This window comes from Pleurodeles waltl, chromosome 4_1, assembly GCF_031143425.1.
Source record: "Pleurodeles waltl isolate 20211129_DDA chromosome 4_1, aPleWal1.hap1.20221129, whole genome shotgun sequence".
In the NCBI taxonomy this organism is placed as follows: Eukaryota; Metazoa; Chordata; class Amphibia; order Caudata; family Salamandridae; genus Pleurodeles; species Pleurodeles waltl.
This window is the reverse complement of record NC_090442.1, coordinates 498385055-498404565: the sequence shown is the minus strand read 5'-3', so window position 1 is coordinate 498404565 and position 19511 is coordinate 498385055. Positions and strand designations below refer to the sequence as shown.

Sequence of the window (19511 nt, the reverse complement as noted above, 5' to 3'; positions counted from 1 at the left end):
ATTTCTGTCACACAAACTACAGCAATATGCTGGGATCCACAAAATTCCTACCACCCAGTGATCACTCACCTGTCCTGATAAAAACACTACCCCACTTGAGCGCCAATACCTAGTGCCTGCGTCAGGAATGGATCACCCCAGGGTCAATATGCCTCATGTAAGGACCAACATTGACCGTGATCTATTCCTGTTGTGGGCACTCGGCCTACCCGCACAATTGAGGTACCATTTTTATCTGGAGACTTGGGGAAATGCTAGGTGGAAGGAAATTTGTGGCTCCTCAGATTCCAGAACTTTGTCACCAGAATGTGAAGAAAAAGTGTTTTTTAGCCAAATTGAGGTTTGCAAAGGATTCTGGGTAACAGAACCTGGTGAGAGCCCCACAAGTCAGCCCCTCCTGGATTCCCCTAGGTGTCTAGTTTTCAAAAATGCACAGGTTTGCTAGGTTTCCCTAGGTGCCGGCTGAGCTAGAAGCCAAAATCTATAGCTTGGCCCTTTGCAAAAAACACATCAGATTTCAATGTAAAAATGTGATGTGTCCATGTTGCCTTTCCTGTCGCGAGCACGCAAGTGAGGTACCATTTTTATTGGGAGACTTGGAGAAACACAAAATAGCACAACAAGTGTTATTGCCTCGTCTTTCTCTGGATGTTTTCCTTCTAAAGGTAAGACTGTGTAAAAAAAGACGTCTATTTGAGAAATGGCCTGTAATTCACATGCTAGTATGGGCTCCCCAGAGTTCAGAGATGTGCAAATAACCACTGCTTTTCAACACCTTATCTTATGCCCGTTTTGGAAATATAAAGGTTTTCTTGATACCTATTTTTCACTCTTTATATTTCAGCAAATGAATTGCTGTATACCCGGAATAGAATGAAAACCTATTGCAAGGTGCAGCTCATTTATTGGCTCTGGGTATCTAGGGATCTTGATGAACCTACAAGCCCTATATATCCCTGCAACCAGAAGAGTCCAGCACAAGTAACGGTATATTGCTTTAAAATAATCTGACATTGCAGGAAAAAGTTACAGAGTACAACGTGGAGAAAAATGGCTGTTTTTTTCAGCTTGATTTCAATTTTTTGTTTTATTTCAGCTGGTATTTTCTGTAGAAAAACCTTGTAGGATCTACACAAATGACCCCTTGCTGAATTCAGAATTTCGTCTACTTTTCAGAAATGCTTAGCTTTCTGGGATCCAGTACTGGTTTCACACCCATTCCTGTCACTAACTGGAAGGAGGCTGAAAGCACCAAAAATAAAGTATGTCCCGGTAAAATGCCAATATTGTGTTGAAAAATTTGGTTTTCTGATTCAAGTCTGCCTGTTCCTGAAAGCTGGGAAGATGTTGATTTTAGCACTGCAAACCCTTTGTTGGTGCCACTTTTAGGGGAAAAAAAAAAAAACACAAGCCTCCTTCGGCAGCCCTTTTTTCCCATTTAAAAAAAAAAAAACAAAAGTAGCTGTATTTTGGCTAATTTCTTGGTCTCCTCCTGGGGAACCCACAAACTCTGGGTACCTTTAGAATCCTGAAGGTTGTTGGAAAAAAAAAGGACGCAAAGTTGGCATGAATAGCTTATATGGACAAAAAGTTATGAAGGCCTAAGTGCGAACTACCCCAAATAGCCAAAAAAGGGCTCCGCACTGGAGGTGAATAGGCCCAGCAGCTAAGAGGTTAATAAAGCCCCTGTTTATAGTTATACTGCACCCAACCATTGGGTCACCTCGGGCAGACCTTAGGGGGGAGACATGCAAAAATAAGGTAGTTTGATACTTTGGAAGTACTTTTATTTTCAAAGTCGAATTTGGGGTTAATTCGAACTAAAAAGCAGCCAGCAAGGCAGGCCTGGCTTTACAATGACACTGGGCGCCACAGCAGTGCACCTAGGGCTGCACTAACTATACTAGTGTCCCTAAACCTACATACCCTACCATATACCAGGTACTTATAGGTAGGTTGTCAGAGCCAATTGTAATTAGGTCCAATTTGCATATATCATTTTACACAAAGCACTGGCCCTGGGACTGGCTAGCAGTGCCCAGAGTACAGTCAGAGTCAGTAACCACCATTATCAGTCAAAAGTTGGGGGGGGAAGGGGAGCAGGGAAGTCAGGGCAAAAAGGATGACTTCACTATTTTGCACTTCAAATAGTACATCATATGTACGTAAATGTGCAGTTTACAAAACCGCAGCAAATACTTTTGTACTTTAAACAATGTATCCGTTCATTTAATTGTTAAAAAAGAAGCAGGATAGTGTCTTCAGGAAGTAGCTCCACACACACCAAATATTTGTATTTATATGATTTCCAGTGTTTATAGTGTACAGTGTTCCCAGATGCACAAAGAAATGCCTGCAGACTCTCCTTTCCAAACTTTAGCTTGATGAGACAGAACACTGGAGTGGTGTAACTTATATACTTAGTTTCCATTTCACTGTATGTTTTCCACCCATAATTGTATCGGTGGTTGATATAATTATAGCATTTAATTCTCCCATTCTACAAGTAATGGGATTGTTCTTTATCCACTCTAAACCTTTTTTCCACTTTACAGTCAAACTACACGTATAGATTCATAGAACAGAAAATCAGCTAAGATCACTAAATCAAGATGACCGTGTCTTAGCCTGTTGCTTCACAGTTTCCCCCAGCTCAGATGTTTGTGGCCTTTAAATAATTGTTTTTAACTCCCACTAAAATGCAGTACCATCTGCATCTCATCTGAGGTAATTTAGCATACAAGTTTTCTTATAGTCCATAATCAAACCTTTGCTGGAAAGTGCAGACCTCGATAGCAATTTGTATCCAAGTAATTTTAATGTTTCTATTACATTTACCCTGCAAATCCTCTTCCAGTATATACAAATGTACTCTAAATGCTTGCTTTTCTGCAGAGCGAGAAGTAGATATGCTAATAATACATTTAAATCACTGGGAACACATTGAAAGCATTTTTCAACACTTTTCAGGCCGCTACAGAAAGGAAAATGCAAGGATCATAGACACACACACACACAGCTCCTGATTAGGTCTCGCTCATAGACCGCTTTATTGGTTCATAAAGCCCTACTGTAGCAAATAACCATACCTAGTGGGGTTTAAGTCCGCACTTCTTCATGGCTTGATGGTTGTGTCTGTTTTAACTCCCTGATCTTAAGATAGCTTTCCTTCTTGTGTTTGTCCCACCCAGAAAAGGTTTCCAGTCCCACTGCATTGTGATTGGATGATTAAAGGACTTCAAGCCCAAGCACTGCAGGAGACATTCTCTCCCTCTCCTCTTACAACCCCACCCAGCCCCCTTCTGCTTTGCAGTTCCCCATCCCCAGTGCTCCATCCACCAATACTGCTAATACAGCAGCAAGAGACCATCTTTTGAAATTTACACTAAATCGTGGCCCTTGCAACACTACATTTATTCTTTTAAAAACATATAAGCCAAAATGGCCACCGATGCCTGCACATGCACTGTGGCCAACTTTGACTATTATGAAACATAACAAAGAGCATTCACAGTTGGCTGTGGTGCATATGCCACATATTTGGTATGTTATATGAAATAACATTCCAAGAGGGCTACAGTTTGTACACGAGTGTACATGCAAGTATGACCAGCCATCATACCATACTTTTTTGCCATAAATAATGGTTAAATATCTGTTTTTCCTAAATATATTCCCACACTTATTTTTTGAATTCGTATTATAAATCAATCATTTTTTAATGTCTACTACTTTCTACATAAATGTAAAAGTTATTCCGTTAGTATTTACTGCCTTTGTGATCTAAACTGTGATCCCTACCATAGATTTTTTGTAATGTATATTAAGGTTAATATTTAAAATGTACTGTGATTCTGAATTGCCTGCAACGTAATGACCCCAGACATAGCACCCACAAAGCAATGACTCTAGATGTAGAGTCCTCTGTGTAATTGGTGGGTGGGGTGGAGGGGGGAAAGGGGTGGGAAAACCTCAATTTTTCACCTCCGATATACTTTATTTTTTTCTTTCAATTTGCAATAGTACTCCATTTATTTATTTTTTAATCTTACATTGGTTATTCTTTTAAATGTACTGCTCATTTAAAGTGTTAATCCCATCCCGCACCTCCCTATATTTAAGTCGTGCGCTCAGCCCACAAAAATTCAAGGCAAGCTAAGAATAATTTAAGATTTCTGCTTTGCCTCAGATTTTCAAGGAATCTATGTTTTAGTTACCATGGATATTCCCTCAGTCTGCCAGAAGGAAATCCCACAAAGTTGATCCTACTTGTCCAATCAACTACCCCACCCCCACCCCAAATTGGAAAATTAAATCTCTAAATTGCATCCTCTCAGTTTAAGATCGCAGACAGACAGTTCATTTTCTTTGGGCCTAATCAGTGAGGCAGTGTTTGTATCACTATAGACAGACACCAGTATTCCCTATGGCTAGGGAAAGATCAACAATCGCATTAGGACAAAAGCCCTTGCAAATCCAATGACTCCTCTACCTCACTAAAACAGAGTACGGACATTTCTTGCAATGGATAAGCTTTCCCCAAATCACAGCTTTCCACATGACCCATCCAAATCGGATGGTTTAATCTGTGAGCTTGTATTCTAGACAGTTATTTGTTAAAATGCCACTACATTCATGCAAGTTGTCTTCCATCACATCCCAAGCCCACGGTGGTAGCAATGAGTTCTGTAAGTTCTGCCCTTGATAACTGTGGGAAAGTTACCATAAATATTTATACTGCTACTCTATTGAATGTGATTTTAGTATGTCCTTAGGTGTGAACAATTCGTAGTGAGCCTCTAGGATTGATGTGGCTGGTGTAAAATTAGAAATGGTGAGATTTACACTAATGCAGTGTAGCAACATTTCTTGGATTTCACATTATGCATGTGTAACAAAATGCCTGTTTTGCATGGTCACCCCCCCTCCTTTTTGCTGGATTTTAATGCTGGTGTATGAACTCTGAACACTAGGATGCTGACGTATCACACCCAGTGTATGTGCTTTGACCCCCAATCAAAGCACGTAGAATTAGATATTCCCTAATTGGAACATTTAACTTACCTGTAAATCTCTAGCATATGGTACAATGTGTACCCGTACCCAGGCACATAAATTCATTGTCACTACTGAACTGCAGCATCTATTATGCTACCATTGAAGTGACCAGTACAAGCATGCTTTCAGGCCTACTACTGCTGGCTGAGAGTGTAGTTTTAACACTGCAAATTCAACATTGTAAAAGTAACTTTTGCCTATGCCTTCCTTTTCTAATACTGGTAAGTCACCCCTAAGGTAGCCCCTAAATGTCCATATGTCAGGGTGCATGGTATTTAAAGTGTAGGACATGTGTACTTACGTTTTACTGGTCCTGGCAGTGAAAAATCTACAAAGTTGAATTTCACTGTGGCAGGGCTCACTCTCCCATAGAAAAGCAATGGGTTAAATTATGACACCTTAAAATGTCATAATTTGTGAATAGCTCAGCCCATGATTCAAGAACTCAAATTACTTGTAACATAAAACCCAATCTCATTATGGAGTTGATTTTTAAAAACTATTTTGGAAATGTTACTTTTAGAAAGTTGGCATTTTCCTTCCTAAAGCCTCTAGTAGCCTTAAGGAGTAATCCCAAACTGTCACCAGGTAGCCTGCTGGGAGGTGTAACTGGATCCCAGGAAAGGGAACAAAAGGGTCCTTGGTGGCAAGGATGTGTGACCTCCTCCTGACAAGATAGCCTGCATGATGTGCTCACCAAATGCACAACTTCTAATGGGGGAACCACCGTCATAGACAGATGTAACTCACACCTAGGCCTGCACTTTCCATTATCCACATAGCTAGAGTGTTGGGGGCGGGGCGGGGCGGGTGCGGTGCGGAGGGAAGGAAGGTGGAAGAGGGGTGTCTATGTTGTATCTTGTTTGCATGGTGTGGGGAGGGGGGTTCTCGTTTCCCTACACACTTAGGGGTGTGCCCAGACCGCTGATCTGGGGTAAGAAAGATTTTACAAGGTTGGATTTTTTCCCAGAACAGAGCACTGTGCCATTGTTTAGGGCCAAACCCTGAGGAAATGATGTTACGATTGGTAGAGTTGCTCCTGAGAATTTTTGCCCAATTGGCCAGGTAGTTTCCCCCCACCTGAAGGCTCTTGTCAGACATAAAAGTGACACCCTGGGTACCTTCTTCAGAACAACTCTGAACCAGTGGAAGATAGAAGGACTATTTCTGCTGTTGAATCTCTGGAGAGAAACTAAAGGGCTGGATGTGTAACCAGGACAGAACAGTGAACTCCAAGGGCTAGCTGCTAGCCTTGTGTTTAGCTCCAGGAACACAAAAGCTGCAGGAACCCCAAATCTCTGCAGAGTCCAGGTCCAAATAGATTTGCCCAGCACCCTCCTGGTGGTTTCTGAAAGATTAAGTCCTAACCCTCAAGTGGTGCCCAAATGGTCATAAGCCTTGGCTGGTGTTAAAGTGTGAATTTACCCCTTCAAAATTGCAAGGCTGGACACTTCGAAACTTTCAGCAAAAAGGACCAGAGGCTGCCACTGGACCGCTGATGAGCTGCTGGTGGGACTCAAATAGCTGGTTTGCCCTGCTGAAAGGATCCAGACTGAGAAAAGTCTGTAAGTCTGAAAGTAGGACTTCACCAGGACTACCGTGCCGCAATCCAATGATGAATCATTCCTGGGCCATAACTTCAGACTTCACCCACTTTCTGCCACACGTCAGTATCCCTGATACGCAGCGAGTTAACAGGAAGGGGGGGGGGTGGCAGATTAGTGGGGTGAAAGAATCCTTGCTCTAGGGGTGGGAGTAATTGGATTCTACCATCACAGGAATGTTTTCCTAATTGAACTGTTTGGGCTCACACCTGACCAGTGTGGGCAAAGCTTCACAAATGATACAATTCACCCAAGTTTGTTGTGTATCTTTGTCTAACATCTCAGCACAGAACACTAGAGGGCTGGATACAAGGTAACCACTTAGGAAAGATGTGCTCCTTTACAACCAACTTGTACATACAGACCATGTTTCAAAGTACTACGCCAGCACATAGTAGGTTCCAGGCCGACTTAAACCAGGTAGCTAGGTAATGCAGCTTATGAATAGGTAGGCACCTATGTATCCAGGATATTCCGGGGGCTCAGCCCAAGAAAGAGTGGGGTAAGCCTACATAACAAAAACGGAGGAGGAGGAACAAATTATTATTATTATTATTATTATTAATAATAATAATAAAAAATCATCCTTAGTGCCCCAGAAACCTGAAGGGAAAGAGTCCAAAACCACTCCTGACAAGCAGGAAATTATGAACCCAGGAGTAAAGACACCCGTTGAGAAGGATAAGTGTTATGCATGCCAGAAGTCGGGGCATAGAGAGGGGAGGTCTCCTTCCCCAGGAGCAAGGAAGGTGGGTGGGTGTAACTTATGGGCGCGGGTGGGAGTACCTGCAAGAGGTCTTGATGGCCTTTAGTTATGAAATTGATCCCATAGGAAGAGCTGGTGATCACAGAGTGGTAGGAATCACTTCCACAGAGTCACAGTGAACATTTTCCCCTGCCACAGCTGTGAGGGATACAGTGCCAGCCAGACAATAGTGGACTACATAGAATATGTGGCAGGGCAAATTTATATGGCGAGGAACACCCATGTGCAGGAATAGATAAATATCCCACTTTCCTGGAAGGTACAACTCTGGTCCACACTGTAGCCACCTAGACTTTCACTCTAGACACCAAGATTTCAATAAACATTACAAGAGTGAAAGTCTAGGTGGCTACAGTGGACACCAGAGCTGGAGGGGAAAGTGGAAAATTGACATATTAAAGAGGATTTCAGAGCTTACAATAATCATTTTGGGCAGTTTCAAAACAAGCCTTAAACTACATAAGGATCTAGGCACAAGTAGGGATATCAGCAGTATGTTCCACATCAACCCATGGTTCACTTGGTTGTTTAAAAAAAAAAAAAAAAAAAAAAAAAGAAGATTCAACCTACAAATCTACAATAACTGATCAAGAGCAATATGTCTGTTGATTTGCAATCTCCAAGTAGGCACAAACAACTAAAATATATAAAATTCCTAGTAAACTTACCTTTCCAGCACCCATTATCTTTTCTGCAGCATACACAGACTCGCCACATCTAGAACATTTTTCAGTACCTCCAAATTTCTGAGCAAATTTAGAAGTATTGGTGTTTGTGATTGGCCTCTGAAATGCACTCCTGCAATGAAAATAAGTTGATTATTTACTGGAGAGTACTGAAGATGTGGAAAACTATGGAAATTGTAACAATTGTGGTTTAGTAGTGAATATATTTAACAACAAGACTCTTTTAATTTATGTTTTTGGAAATATGACCAAAACAAAACAATTTCAGCGCCAAAAGCCAACCCAGCAGTGTAGAACACCAATTGCAGTCTTACTTCTCCTTAATAACATTCATCTACAAAAAACATCTTTATTACCAGTTTTCAGTAGCATGGACTACATATAAAGGTGACTGAGTGCATTTCTAGGATGATGTTGCTACATACAGTACACACTAAACACAATGGAGAAATGTATTCTTATGAGAGGCATCTTCTTCGAATAGCATAGTTTAATTTCCAAAGACTTTAGGATAGACTAGATTTGTACGTTTAAAATACTCTAACCTTGGTTTAATTTCACAACATTTGCCCAAAGTAGGGTTTTCACAGAATACCATCCCTCCTCTCAAAGCCATATTTAGATCCACAAATTTACCTAAAAGGTCCTCTGCACCAGGGAGACATTCATCACCAGTAGAATAGGTGGATCACATGCTACTATACTTTAGTTGAGAGGTCTACAGGAGTGAAATAATAGCATGGATACACAGCATTTTTATTTCCAATATGGAATTTTCAAGCACATGATGGACTCAAAGATAAGACCTACTGGTAGCTTTTTCAAGATGGCTCATACACCAAGCCTGGCATAAGAACCCAGGCAGATTGTATTGTTCAGAGAAGGTATGGATACATTACCTTGTGGGAGATTCTCAAACCTACTACAAAAAAGGGCTACTTAGCAAGAAGGCAGCACTGTCTTCTTTATCTCACCCACACAAAGCATAGGAGAACTTGAGTGAGAGTGATTAACCTTTTAATAGGCAATACACAATCCGCTTGGAAAGGAGTTCTTTACCATTAACCAAGGGGTCAAAAGTGAAAAGCTTTGATCAGACATTAAACTAAGCACACATTTAATACAATGCCTCAGTGTAAGCTACATTTGCTCAGTGTGGAGTGGACCACATGACAAGATTATTTGTTAATCATAATGCAAGTGAGCACAGTCACACTGTCCCCAAACTACAAAATGTTTAAAATAAAACCTTTTTCTGGCTAGCAAGATTATGCCACAAAATTAACCACTTCTGGGATCAATCCGACTCCACACTGAAAATTTTAATATCATCAAGGAAGATAAGACTGCATGAAACCTGCTAAACGACTATATTTATATTTGGGACTGTCAGTCGATTGTTTTCTACAAATTATTGATCAGAGGTAATCGCATAAAATCTGTGATATGTAATACAAGGAATGATATTCCAAAAGTTACAGTTGTTGAAGGATACACATTTTTCCTTTAGTAGCAGAGTCCTTCCATCACAGATATTTTGTATACACTAAGGATGTTGTGTTCCCCTCTTCTTGGCTGGAATGGTAGATAAATTATTACTGACTACCTAAGCAAACAGATTACGTAATTGTTCCTAAGCCTTTATAACCAGATTACATCTTGGAATTGGTGGGAAAAGGTTTTTCAGTGACCCTCCAGCATTTCCACAAGACTCAGGAAATGAGATGGCATATAAATTACTACGATTGTTTTGATGGTTACAAATGGCTAAGCACCACCCCTTCCCCTTTGCAAAACCTTTAATTCAATGTTGCAGTCCTAGAGAAGAATAGCAATGGTTCTATAAATGCTTCATTCCTCTACATATTGCACACAGGCATCTTAAAGCAAGAATATCTAATGATTCCCTTGGTTAATGCATAGGGACTTAATGTGGGGAGTCTGGCTTTACACAAAAATACCTGGAGTGGCACTCTGAAAATCTGAAGCACAGTCAGACCAATCAGTCAAAACAGTAGGAAAAATATTTCCGGAGACACAGACAGCCTCCATCATCAAAGATTGCTGAAGACGTAGCTCAGAATTAAGAGCATCATTCACATTGCTCCATAGATAAAGGTTTTTGTACATTTCTGGCCCTTCAGCAATAAAGCGTATTCTGGCACAAAGCCACAGAATGCCTGTGTCAATTGGAACCCATTTAACCATTTCATTAATTGAGACAACCATTCCTCTATGAGGATCTTTGGATTGGATTTTATTTTTGTTTCCCTCATTTCCAAGTTTTTGTCTCAGATACTAGCATTTCCATAGCACCTTTCAGATGTAGACATGTCCCTCATTTAAAAAGTTTTTATGGAATTGGTTTTGCTTAATTAGTTTTGGTTTATGATCAAAGTCTTACATACAGCAACCTGGATTCGTGGTTTGCAAATTCCCAATAGACTAATTTATTTTGAGTCTTAAAAAATGTATCTACTATTATACTACCTATATGATGAGAACAGAGGTTACTAATTGGATGCAAAATTCCATTGACAGTCATTTTCTGAAGTGTAGAATTCATCATTGGCCACACAGATTAAAATATAAAGGAATTCTACTCAAGTCCTTGGAAGCTTATGTTTGACTTTTACTTTTAATTTATTTACACTGATGTTTTTAATGTAGTCTGGAAATGCATTCAGAAGGTCTTGCCAGATTAGCAGGAGGTCATCAATACAGCAAGCCATAGGACAACATAATGTGTACATTTTGCAAGCTGGTCATCCCAAAGCCAATTTTTTTTCACTTCACCCACAAAGATATTTGCATGAGGGTACATATGTTGTCACATCACAGTCCTCTATATTTAGCAGTAGAGATCTTGAATGACGTAGAAGAACTTATTGGTTACATTTAATTTAGGCATCTCCAGTATGATAACAGCAAAAGTGGTGTGGTGGGTTAAACGTGCATGTAGAGTTATTGGTTCATTTAGGCTGAAAAATTAAGATTGAATGAGAGCAGTACATATAAGTCATTGGTTTCTAGAATGTTATACTCTTGCCTTTCTGCGTCATTCAATTTAAACAGTAGGTCTTTGGTACCTAGGTATATGGTGGTAGACTATGTAAAAAGTTGCAGTTGATAGACTATACATTATAATATCTGAAAAGATAAAGAGGATTTCTGAAACGGTAGCTCTTCCATGAGGCAGATTACCTCAATTGTGGATTTTTGATACAAGGTGTTGGTTAGGCAGAGTTGGCTGTTGTATGAAAAGATAGGATTTCTTCAGCATTTGTTAGAATGGAGTCCAGTCAAATGGTTGAGGTAGGCACTAATGACAATTAGAATTTCCTTTGTGTGGTCATCACCCATTTTTATTTTAATAAGTTAGGATTTATAATTTTCAGTTGGCATCCATGATAGTCATTTTTAACCCATTGTTACAATATTGCTGCCTTTGTCAGTGTCTCTTCGGGTTTACTCTATTCTGGAGCTTACTGAGAGACAGGGATTTGGTCTTTAGAATGATTTTTGAGGTGGAATGCTTGTATTGCACTTCCAGCTCATGATTAACAGCTGTGAAGTACAGGGAATTGCCTAGATCTATTTAGACATTTCAAGTTTGATAAATGAATTAAAATGTACACAAAAAAAACATTGTAATTAATATAGTATAATATTTATAAACTTGTATGATTTATATTAAATTTAATTATAATTTATTTGACTTGGGCATCATGCTTGCTTCCTAGGACTTAAACCAGACTCAGACCAATGAAATGTGGTTGTTTGTGGTCTACGGCTTTGAGAGAACACATTTTTGCCCAGCCAAAACAATGATCCTTTACCAGTGGGCTGCCCCCTACGACCTGGTTGTCTGGAAATAATGCTATTCATACAGCAGTTGAGACAACTAAGCAATTATCAATCATTGAACAAGCAATTATCACATCAGAATGGTGGCAGTTTTTTTAACCACTAAGGAGACGCGGCTAAACTGTAACATTTATAAGACAAAATCTTTGAAAGTAGTTGAAAAGGGTCACCAAGAAATAAGGAAGAGAAGTTCTTTAAACTAATGCAAGGAAAAGGTGTGAAACATTTCACCTTGCCCTCATCCAGATAAAAGTGTTCACTAAATGGAAATCCCCTAGAACAGATGGTAGAGACTGTACCAATTGCAAGCCAGCATCTGTGTCTTTTTGCCTAATAATTGAACACAAATACTTCTTCTCTTGGAGTTCATACTTATGCCAAATAGTGTTTAACCGTCCCTGTTATGATTAAGATCATACTCCTCTCTGGAGGCAGTTTGAGCAACCATTGACCTCCGTGTTTAGGGTAGCATGTCATAAGTGATGGCTAAGGACACGTTAAGGCCTTCAGTTCAGCCAGTTACCGGGTGAGGGGACAAAATAATAATAAATATTAATAATAAATAATAATAAATAATAATAATTATATATATCACTTGTTTAAGGTGTTGGTCAGCATTCCTGGGCCTTTCTGCAAGCATGTTCCAGACCCACTGTCGGCATCTTGAAATGGGCAATATAGAGGGGCAGCAGAATGTACCAATCTTTGTAGGCTTGAGGGCAACACCAATTGCGGTCTTTTTAAGAACAGAGCCAGCTCTGCAAAGGTCTAGTCAGAGATACAGCGCCTATGATCAAAGACTTCTCAAGCAAGATTCTAATTGTCATGACATGTATTTGATTCTAGTGTCAGCGATACAGACTGCATTTTCATGGGACAGAAGAAACAGGATAAATAACAAAGAAACAACCAAAAATAAATAAAAAATAAAAAATAAAAATAAATTTTGAACAGATTTATAGCATGGTGGTACCATATAACCCTCCAATGAGCAATGGTACCATGTAAAATTGCGATAATTTTGTTTCCTCGATGTGTAATTATTACCATAGAATATAAAGCAGAATAAAACACGGAGTATCACCAGGACTACAAATGAAAATTTCTAGAAATAAATTATAATTTGCAAGCCACAGGGGCCAGTCCTCCAGCATCCTTGCATCAGTGCCTACTCCAGAAAACTACAATGCTGTCAAATAGCTGGACTAATAATGAGTCCCAGTATAGTCCAAAGACAAATAATTATCATTTCACTCCATCTGTACCAGCCCATGCGGAGAGCAATTTTACTCACTCAAATGCTGATCCAAAGAGATGCAGATTTATTTGGTTCTCAGCTCTCATGCACGCTCAGGAATATGACCAAGCCCAAAGGTAACCTTTCCTGCATACCCACGTTCTAACAGGCAAGCCAATCCACCTCAGTCATAAAGCCATGTTGCAACATAAACCAAGTGTAACTATTAACCCTAAAATAAACCCAGTTTTAATATGCTTAGTTTATCAAGTCTTCATATTGTCCTTATTGAATATCTAGTAAGACGTTAGTGCACTTTTCCAATTGTACATGTTTAGTCATTTTCTTTTCATCTCATTTGCAGATCGGAAACTGTACTAGTCTTCAATCCGTAATTCCATACAGTGCCTCAGCCAAATTTTCATAGATGTGTTAAAAAACAAAAACAAAAAAAAAGCACATATCTAGATTTTGTTTTTTAAGTGTCAAGGAGACACTACGACTCCCTATGGTAATGAGCGAGAAAGAAAACACAGGCACTGCCTATTCCACTATTAGTCACACTGTAAGGGACAAGTATCTCAACTCCAAGGATAACTAATCCCCTAATTTACTTGACAAGGAGCAGATGAAGCTAATATATATGAAGATGTCTCAGACTTTAAGGAGACGTGATGAAGAGTAACATTTTTTATGACCCCTGGGATACTGAACGGTTTGCCAGAATGGATCTAAATCACCTTAGGCACTTCAGAGGTGAATTTAGAAGGTAGCATGAGACATGAGTTTACATGAAGGGTTCACTCACCTTATTACCTGCACAAACATTACAGGAAAGCACTGTATTGCGTTGACCAACTGTAACCCTTATGTATAGGGAATCTGTTGAATTTCTATTGTGTACTATTCATTGAGGGAGTCACTGCATGTAGTGAGCCAATTATAAATATAATAATGTGGAAAGAAACATTCCACGTGGATTTGGCTTGATTTCTCTTACATAATCATCTAATATACTACAACGGCGTTTGAGGTTGTAGCAATTTATTGTAACCACAGACACTCTGAACACCTGGGCTGACAGTTGTACATTGTAGTCTCCCACAATTATAGTATTTGTTGCTCTAACAGTGTTATGTTCTATAACTGCTAGGTCTTTACCCAGACAGTGCAAGGTGCTGCAAATGAAGAATTCAAATAACATTTTGCAAACCTCAGAGAAGTTGATTGTACTCAAGCCTCAACCTATAATTTGTGTAGACCATTACATAATATTTAAATTTCTGTTATATGGGGTCAGCCAAATAGGGCTACCAATTATTTTACATCAGCAAAGCTTTGTGAGAAATTAGACTATCTACTTTCAAACCTATTTTGGCCAAAGCTGGTACTTCGGTTACCCCTGATGCAATTCTTTCTAAATTCAATAACTGAATAGGTACAATAAAGCAGTCTCTTCGAGAGACCCTAAATACTAACTGAAGAACCAATACATTTTTACTCCAGACATTCTGAAGGAACACCATATGTTTCACAAACTAGAGCACAAACAGCTCACACATTACTATACAAATAATCAATGGGCTCTTATGGCAGAAAACAAGTAAAACAACCCGATTTTTTGAGGCATAGAAAGTCACTTTAAATGAGAAGATAAATCCCTTCCCTAATCCAACTAAATAGGTCTTCTTCACAGATTGCTGAAGAACTAGAAAGACCCTGGGCCACTAATACATAAAACAGCACAGGACGTATGCAGGAGCTTCAACAATTTTCAAATATGATGGTCAGAACAGATAATGGTGTTCAGAGTTGTATGCCCAGGGATGGGCAGTACCTCACAGATTACACTACCATGTCTGTTAAACTTCACAAAATATTAAAAACTATTAACACATTAGAACTGTAATTAGAAATGTTCTACAGCATCTGTCATTTATGCTTGACATCTGTTCAACAAAATGATGGACATCAGTAATCCAATGTGTATAGAAGTTGTTAATGTTTTTTAGAAGGTATAGTATACTGCTGCTAGTTTTAAGAGGGCAATAGTTTGGCTATATTGAAAGTGATTGGGGGGTTAATTGGGGGGGGGGGGTAAAGAAGAGGAGGAGGAAGACAAAAAAACAATAGAATGCATCACATTTGTATTTTATATTGTTAATTTTCAAAATATCATAACAATTGTATCAGTAATCAATGTGAGGCCAGACTGATGCTAAAGTAATATTGCCCATGTCCATACAGATATCCCTCCTAGCCTTGACTGCTCATATGTTGAAAAGGGGAAAGGCAATTGGGTTCAATATTACCAAGGAAAATTATATGCAGAAACACGAAGGGGAACAGGGTCCGGTGTCCACAGTGTTCATTGGGGATTTTGGCTTTGGGTGTTCATGTGGATTGAATGGGGCTCTCCTGATACAAATGATATCATGGTCAGTGCTGGCAGTTGTAGGATGGTATAGAGTTGGGGATGGATGCTTTTAGCATAATGTCTTATAACCTACCTGAGTGTAGAGGCCTACATTATCCTGTGCCTATACCAAAGTGGAGGCCCCTCATGGGCGATAGGTGGTGGACATGCTGACCTGCGGGGGTCAGTCAGAGATAAAAATGAGTTGTTAAAGTGTGAAATAGCAAAATTATAGTATCAACATATAATCTATTAATGGTTGGCATGTACGCAAACATTTCCAGTCCGAGTAGGTCAGCGTGCAAGTGATCTGTTCCATGGACAGCACCTGCCACAGGTGCAGTAAGAGGTTTGGACCCTGCTGTCATATAGCAGATTAGTATCTTGTCAGGGCGAATTATACCCTTTATGGTGTTGAGTATCATGCCTAAGAGGGCCGTGAATGGGTCTGCCAGAATAGGGTATCCCAGAGTTCCTTGAAATTGGCCTAGTATTTCCTTTCAGAATGTCTGTATGAATGCACAAGACCCCCAACTTAAAATAAAGTTTTTTCTCCCTGTCCACATCTCCAGCATAGGGCGGATGCAGTGGGGAACATTTTATGTAGGCGTGTCAGAGTGAGATACTATTGGTACATTACTTAGCAATCCGACTCCCTCTGGGGGATACAGCATAGAGCTTTCCCTCTGGGGATACAGCACAAAGCTTTAGGTAGGTCATGAAGAAGCTGATCCCAGTCCTCTTTCACTGTGAAGGTCTATCTCCCATCAGGATTAAAAGGGGTGCTAGGTTATGGGTTTTTACTCCTGTATTAACCCTATATGTCCAAGGGATTAGACCTTTTGTGCTGGAGTATGTACTTACCAGGTTCCATAGTGTGTCCGGTTACGTATGGCCGCCTGGGAATTAGTGGGATGTAAGGCCGTAGTTGAAAATATTGGAGTTGGGAGGTTTCTTGGATGCGGTAGTCATGTGGTCCAGTTTGGTCAGGGCCAGAGTTAATTTGGGGCTCCTGACTATCAGTGTGTTTGAAGATGGGAAAATTGTGAGACTTTTAAAAAAGCTAAGTGGTCCCATGTATCAAGGACTATTTTCGTGGGTGTGACTGCATAGGTGCTTTTCAGGCGTGAGTGGCCTTAACGGGCACAGGCGGCTACTTGGCCAATATGGAACCAGTGCCTCAGTACCCACTCAGAGACACATCGCAGATGGGCCGCCCAATAGCAGTCTATGAGGTTGGGGCATGCTAGATCCCCTGAATGTGTAGCATGAGAAGCTTATTCAACATGCAAGGTTGTTTCTCATTCCACACAAATGAGCGTATGTGTGCATACAGTTGGAATGTATCTCATTTGGATAATCTACGAATGACAAGACACAGACTGAACACCTTCGTGGTAACCAACAATCCCATTAGTTCTTTTAAATTGGTCCATATTATATTTATCAGAAGTGTTCAAACCCATAGACCATGAGAGGCTAGTCCTTCTACTCAATGAAGTGACCTGTAGTCAATGGGTTTGTTTCAAATCTATAGGACTGCATCCAATTGGTGACAAATACATTTTTTGGCTCAGCCTCAAAAATGGCCACCAGGAGAATCAGTCAGGGTTTGTCGGTTAATACTTTCTTAGCATCCATCAGTGCCAGGAAGTTTTTTGGGTACATGTATGCTTTAAAAATCAAATAAATAAAAACATAGTTCTCCACTAGTGAAGGGTTATTGAATAGTTCCCATCACCTGGTTCTGCAAGCACCACTTTCAAAGTACTGCAAAGATAGCAGAAGACTTAAGTAATGATATGCTGCCACAAGCTGGTTTATACATGCACACCTCATTCTCAATTCAATTTGTTCAAAACAGTTTGGGGGCAACACACTGCAGGATAAAACAGGACCTTCTGTGAAGTTGTAGGATGATGTACTAAGCAGAGGGATCATGTGTTCAAAAGGCTTTAACAGTAAAGGTCAATTACTTCATGCTTTTTAATGTACAAGGTACAGAAAATGGGAATTCTTCCAGGCCTCTACCATGAACAGGCCAGATGAAAGTATAGTGCATATCTGGAAGATAAAATACAAAAAAAAAAATTACTATTTTATGATCAAGCATTTACAGATGCAATGGAACTGGTGATACTAATGATGAATGTACTGTGAAATGAAATCCCAGGAATCTAACAGATAAAAGCAATTTGAGAACCAATGAGTTTCAATTTTATCCAAGTCAGCATTACCTATTAAGTTGCCATCCCCTACCCCATCACTTTAATCATAAAAAGTTTTGGAAAAAAAAAAAAACACACACACACACACACACACACACACACACACCAACCACCAAATTTACAATGTGGCCAGAAAAAATCCCAGAATGCAAAAACAAAAAAAAAAATAATAATAATAATAAGTAAAAAAATCATTCTTACCGAGGTACCCTAAAGTGGTAGTCTTAGTAAAGTACCATGATGTGGTAACTCAAGAAAATGTTACATGAAGATGGGTTCATAAAAGTTTTTTTTTCCCCTTTGCAAGCCGAAAAGACAGTGGTTTCGATGTTAAAAAAATAAATAAAAATAAAAATAAAAAAGAGTAGATTAAAGGAAAGTAAAAACAATGTTGTGGATGAGAACAGCTAGACAAGAGTTCATTATTAAGCTATGTGTTGCAAATTGAGTGCAAATATATCATGATGTGCTTTATAAATACTTAGTTAAATACAAACTAAAGACTGGACCAAAAGTACGATCAACAGGTATGGACTTCCCAATTAGTGAGACAAATGGGTAATCAGTGTTGGCAGGATTGGTCAGCTCCGACTTAAGTGGCAGAGCTGTCATGTACCACACTGGCACATCACAAAGACTCTGCTTCTGCAGACCCCCAAAGAGTTTCACATTAGTCTTTCATGGCCCCAGACATGTAGGGACGGGGCAGGGAGGCAGGAAATTCCACACACCTCTCTAGGAGGAGGGCTCTAGAAGCTTCTATCGCTTCAAAGTGGCCACCAGGTATAAAATAGTGGACCCTCAGACCCAACTCTGCAGTACAATTTTGGACCTGTGGAAGACTCTAGCAGAAGGGCAATCTGTCTTGTAGCATAACAACCCTTCTTCTGAGTGAGAAAGGCTGAGCCTGCTTCTTGAACCCAGGACCACCAAAGTGACTCCAAGGGCTAGTTGGGTGGCCTCCTGGTCACAGCCTTGGGAACTGAAGAGGCTTCAACCATCATAGCCCTTGAACCTGGACTGCCTACTGCGAGTCCCAACCCCGCTCCTAACCCCCCCCCCCCCAAAATAAATAAATTAGAGCTCCTCCAGTCTTGGATCCTTGAAAGGTGCTCTGTCAGCCTAGCTGTGGTCTCTACCAGAACTGATGCAGCTCTTTGCAGAGCCTAATCAAAACAGAGGCAGCCTCGACACAGCTGACCGAAACCGCTGCTGTACGACACATCCAAAATGCGCACCTCGCATCACTCATCACTCATCACTCCCTGCACTGTGCCGCTCTACGCTCCGCCACCAGGATTTAAGGTACATATTTCAGAGGGACCAACTTGGTCAATGCTCCATCGTGGTTTGCCCGAACTTCTGACTTTATCTGGTCTCTCTGAACTGGGACAAACACCTTCGGTGTATTGTAATGCTTTTTTTTTTTCTTTTTTTCTTTTTCTTTTCTTCTTTTTATTGAGTTTTTATGAGGATTCACCATGAGAACAAGAAAGAAAATACCTTGCAGTCCAGACTTTGGCTTAAGAAATTCCCCAGCAATTCCCAGAGAAAAAGCTCTAAACAGAAACACCAAGATTAGTTAGCTATGCAAATTCATTCAATAGGTGACTCAAGAACAGATTGCTCCACGGTGGTCTAAAAAGAAT

The 19511-nt window shown here is 40.0% G+C and overlaps 1 protein-coding gene across 2 annotated transcripts in view; it reads right to left on the bottom strand.

Moving 5' to 3' along the window:
- Positions 1 to 19511, bottom strand: part of CSRP2 (cysteine and glycine rich protein 2) — an 86832-nt gene that overhangs the window by 14753 nt on the left and 52568 nt on the right. For both annotated transcript variants that reach the window (XM_069228793.1, XM_069228794.1), the window contains exon 4: positions 8097 to 8226. In XM_069228793.1, coding sequence (XP_069084894.1) covers positions 8097 to 8226 — 130 coding nt within the window. The remainder of the gene's footprint in view (positions 1 to 8096; positions 8227 to 19511) is intronic.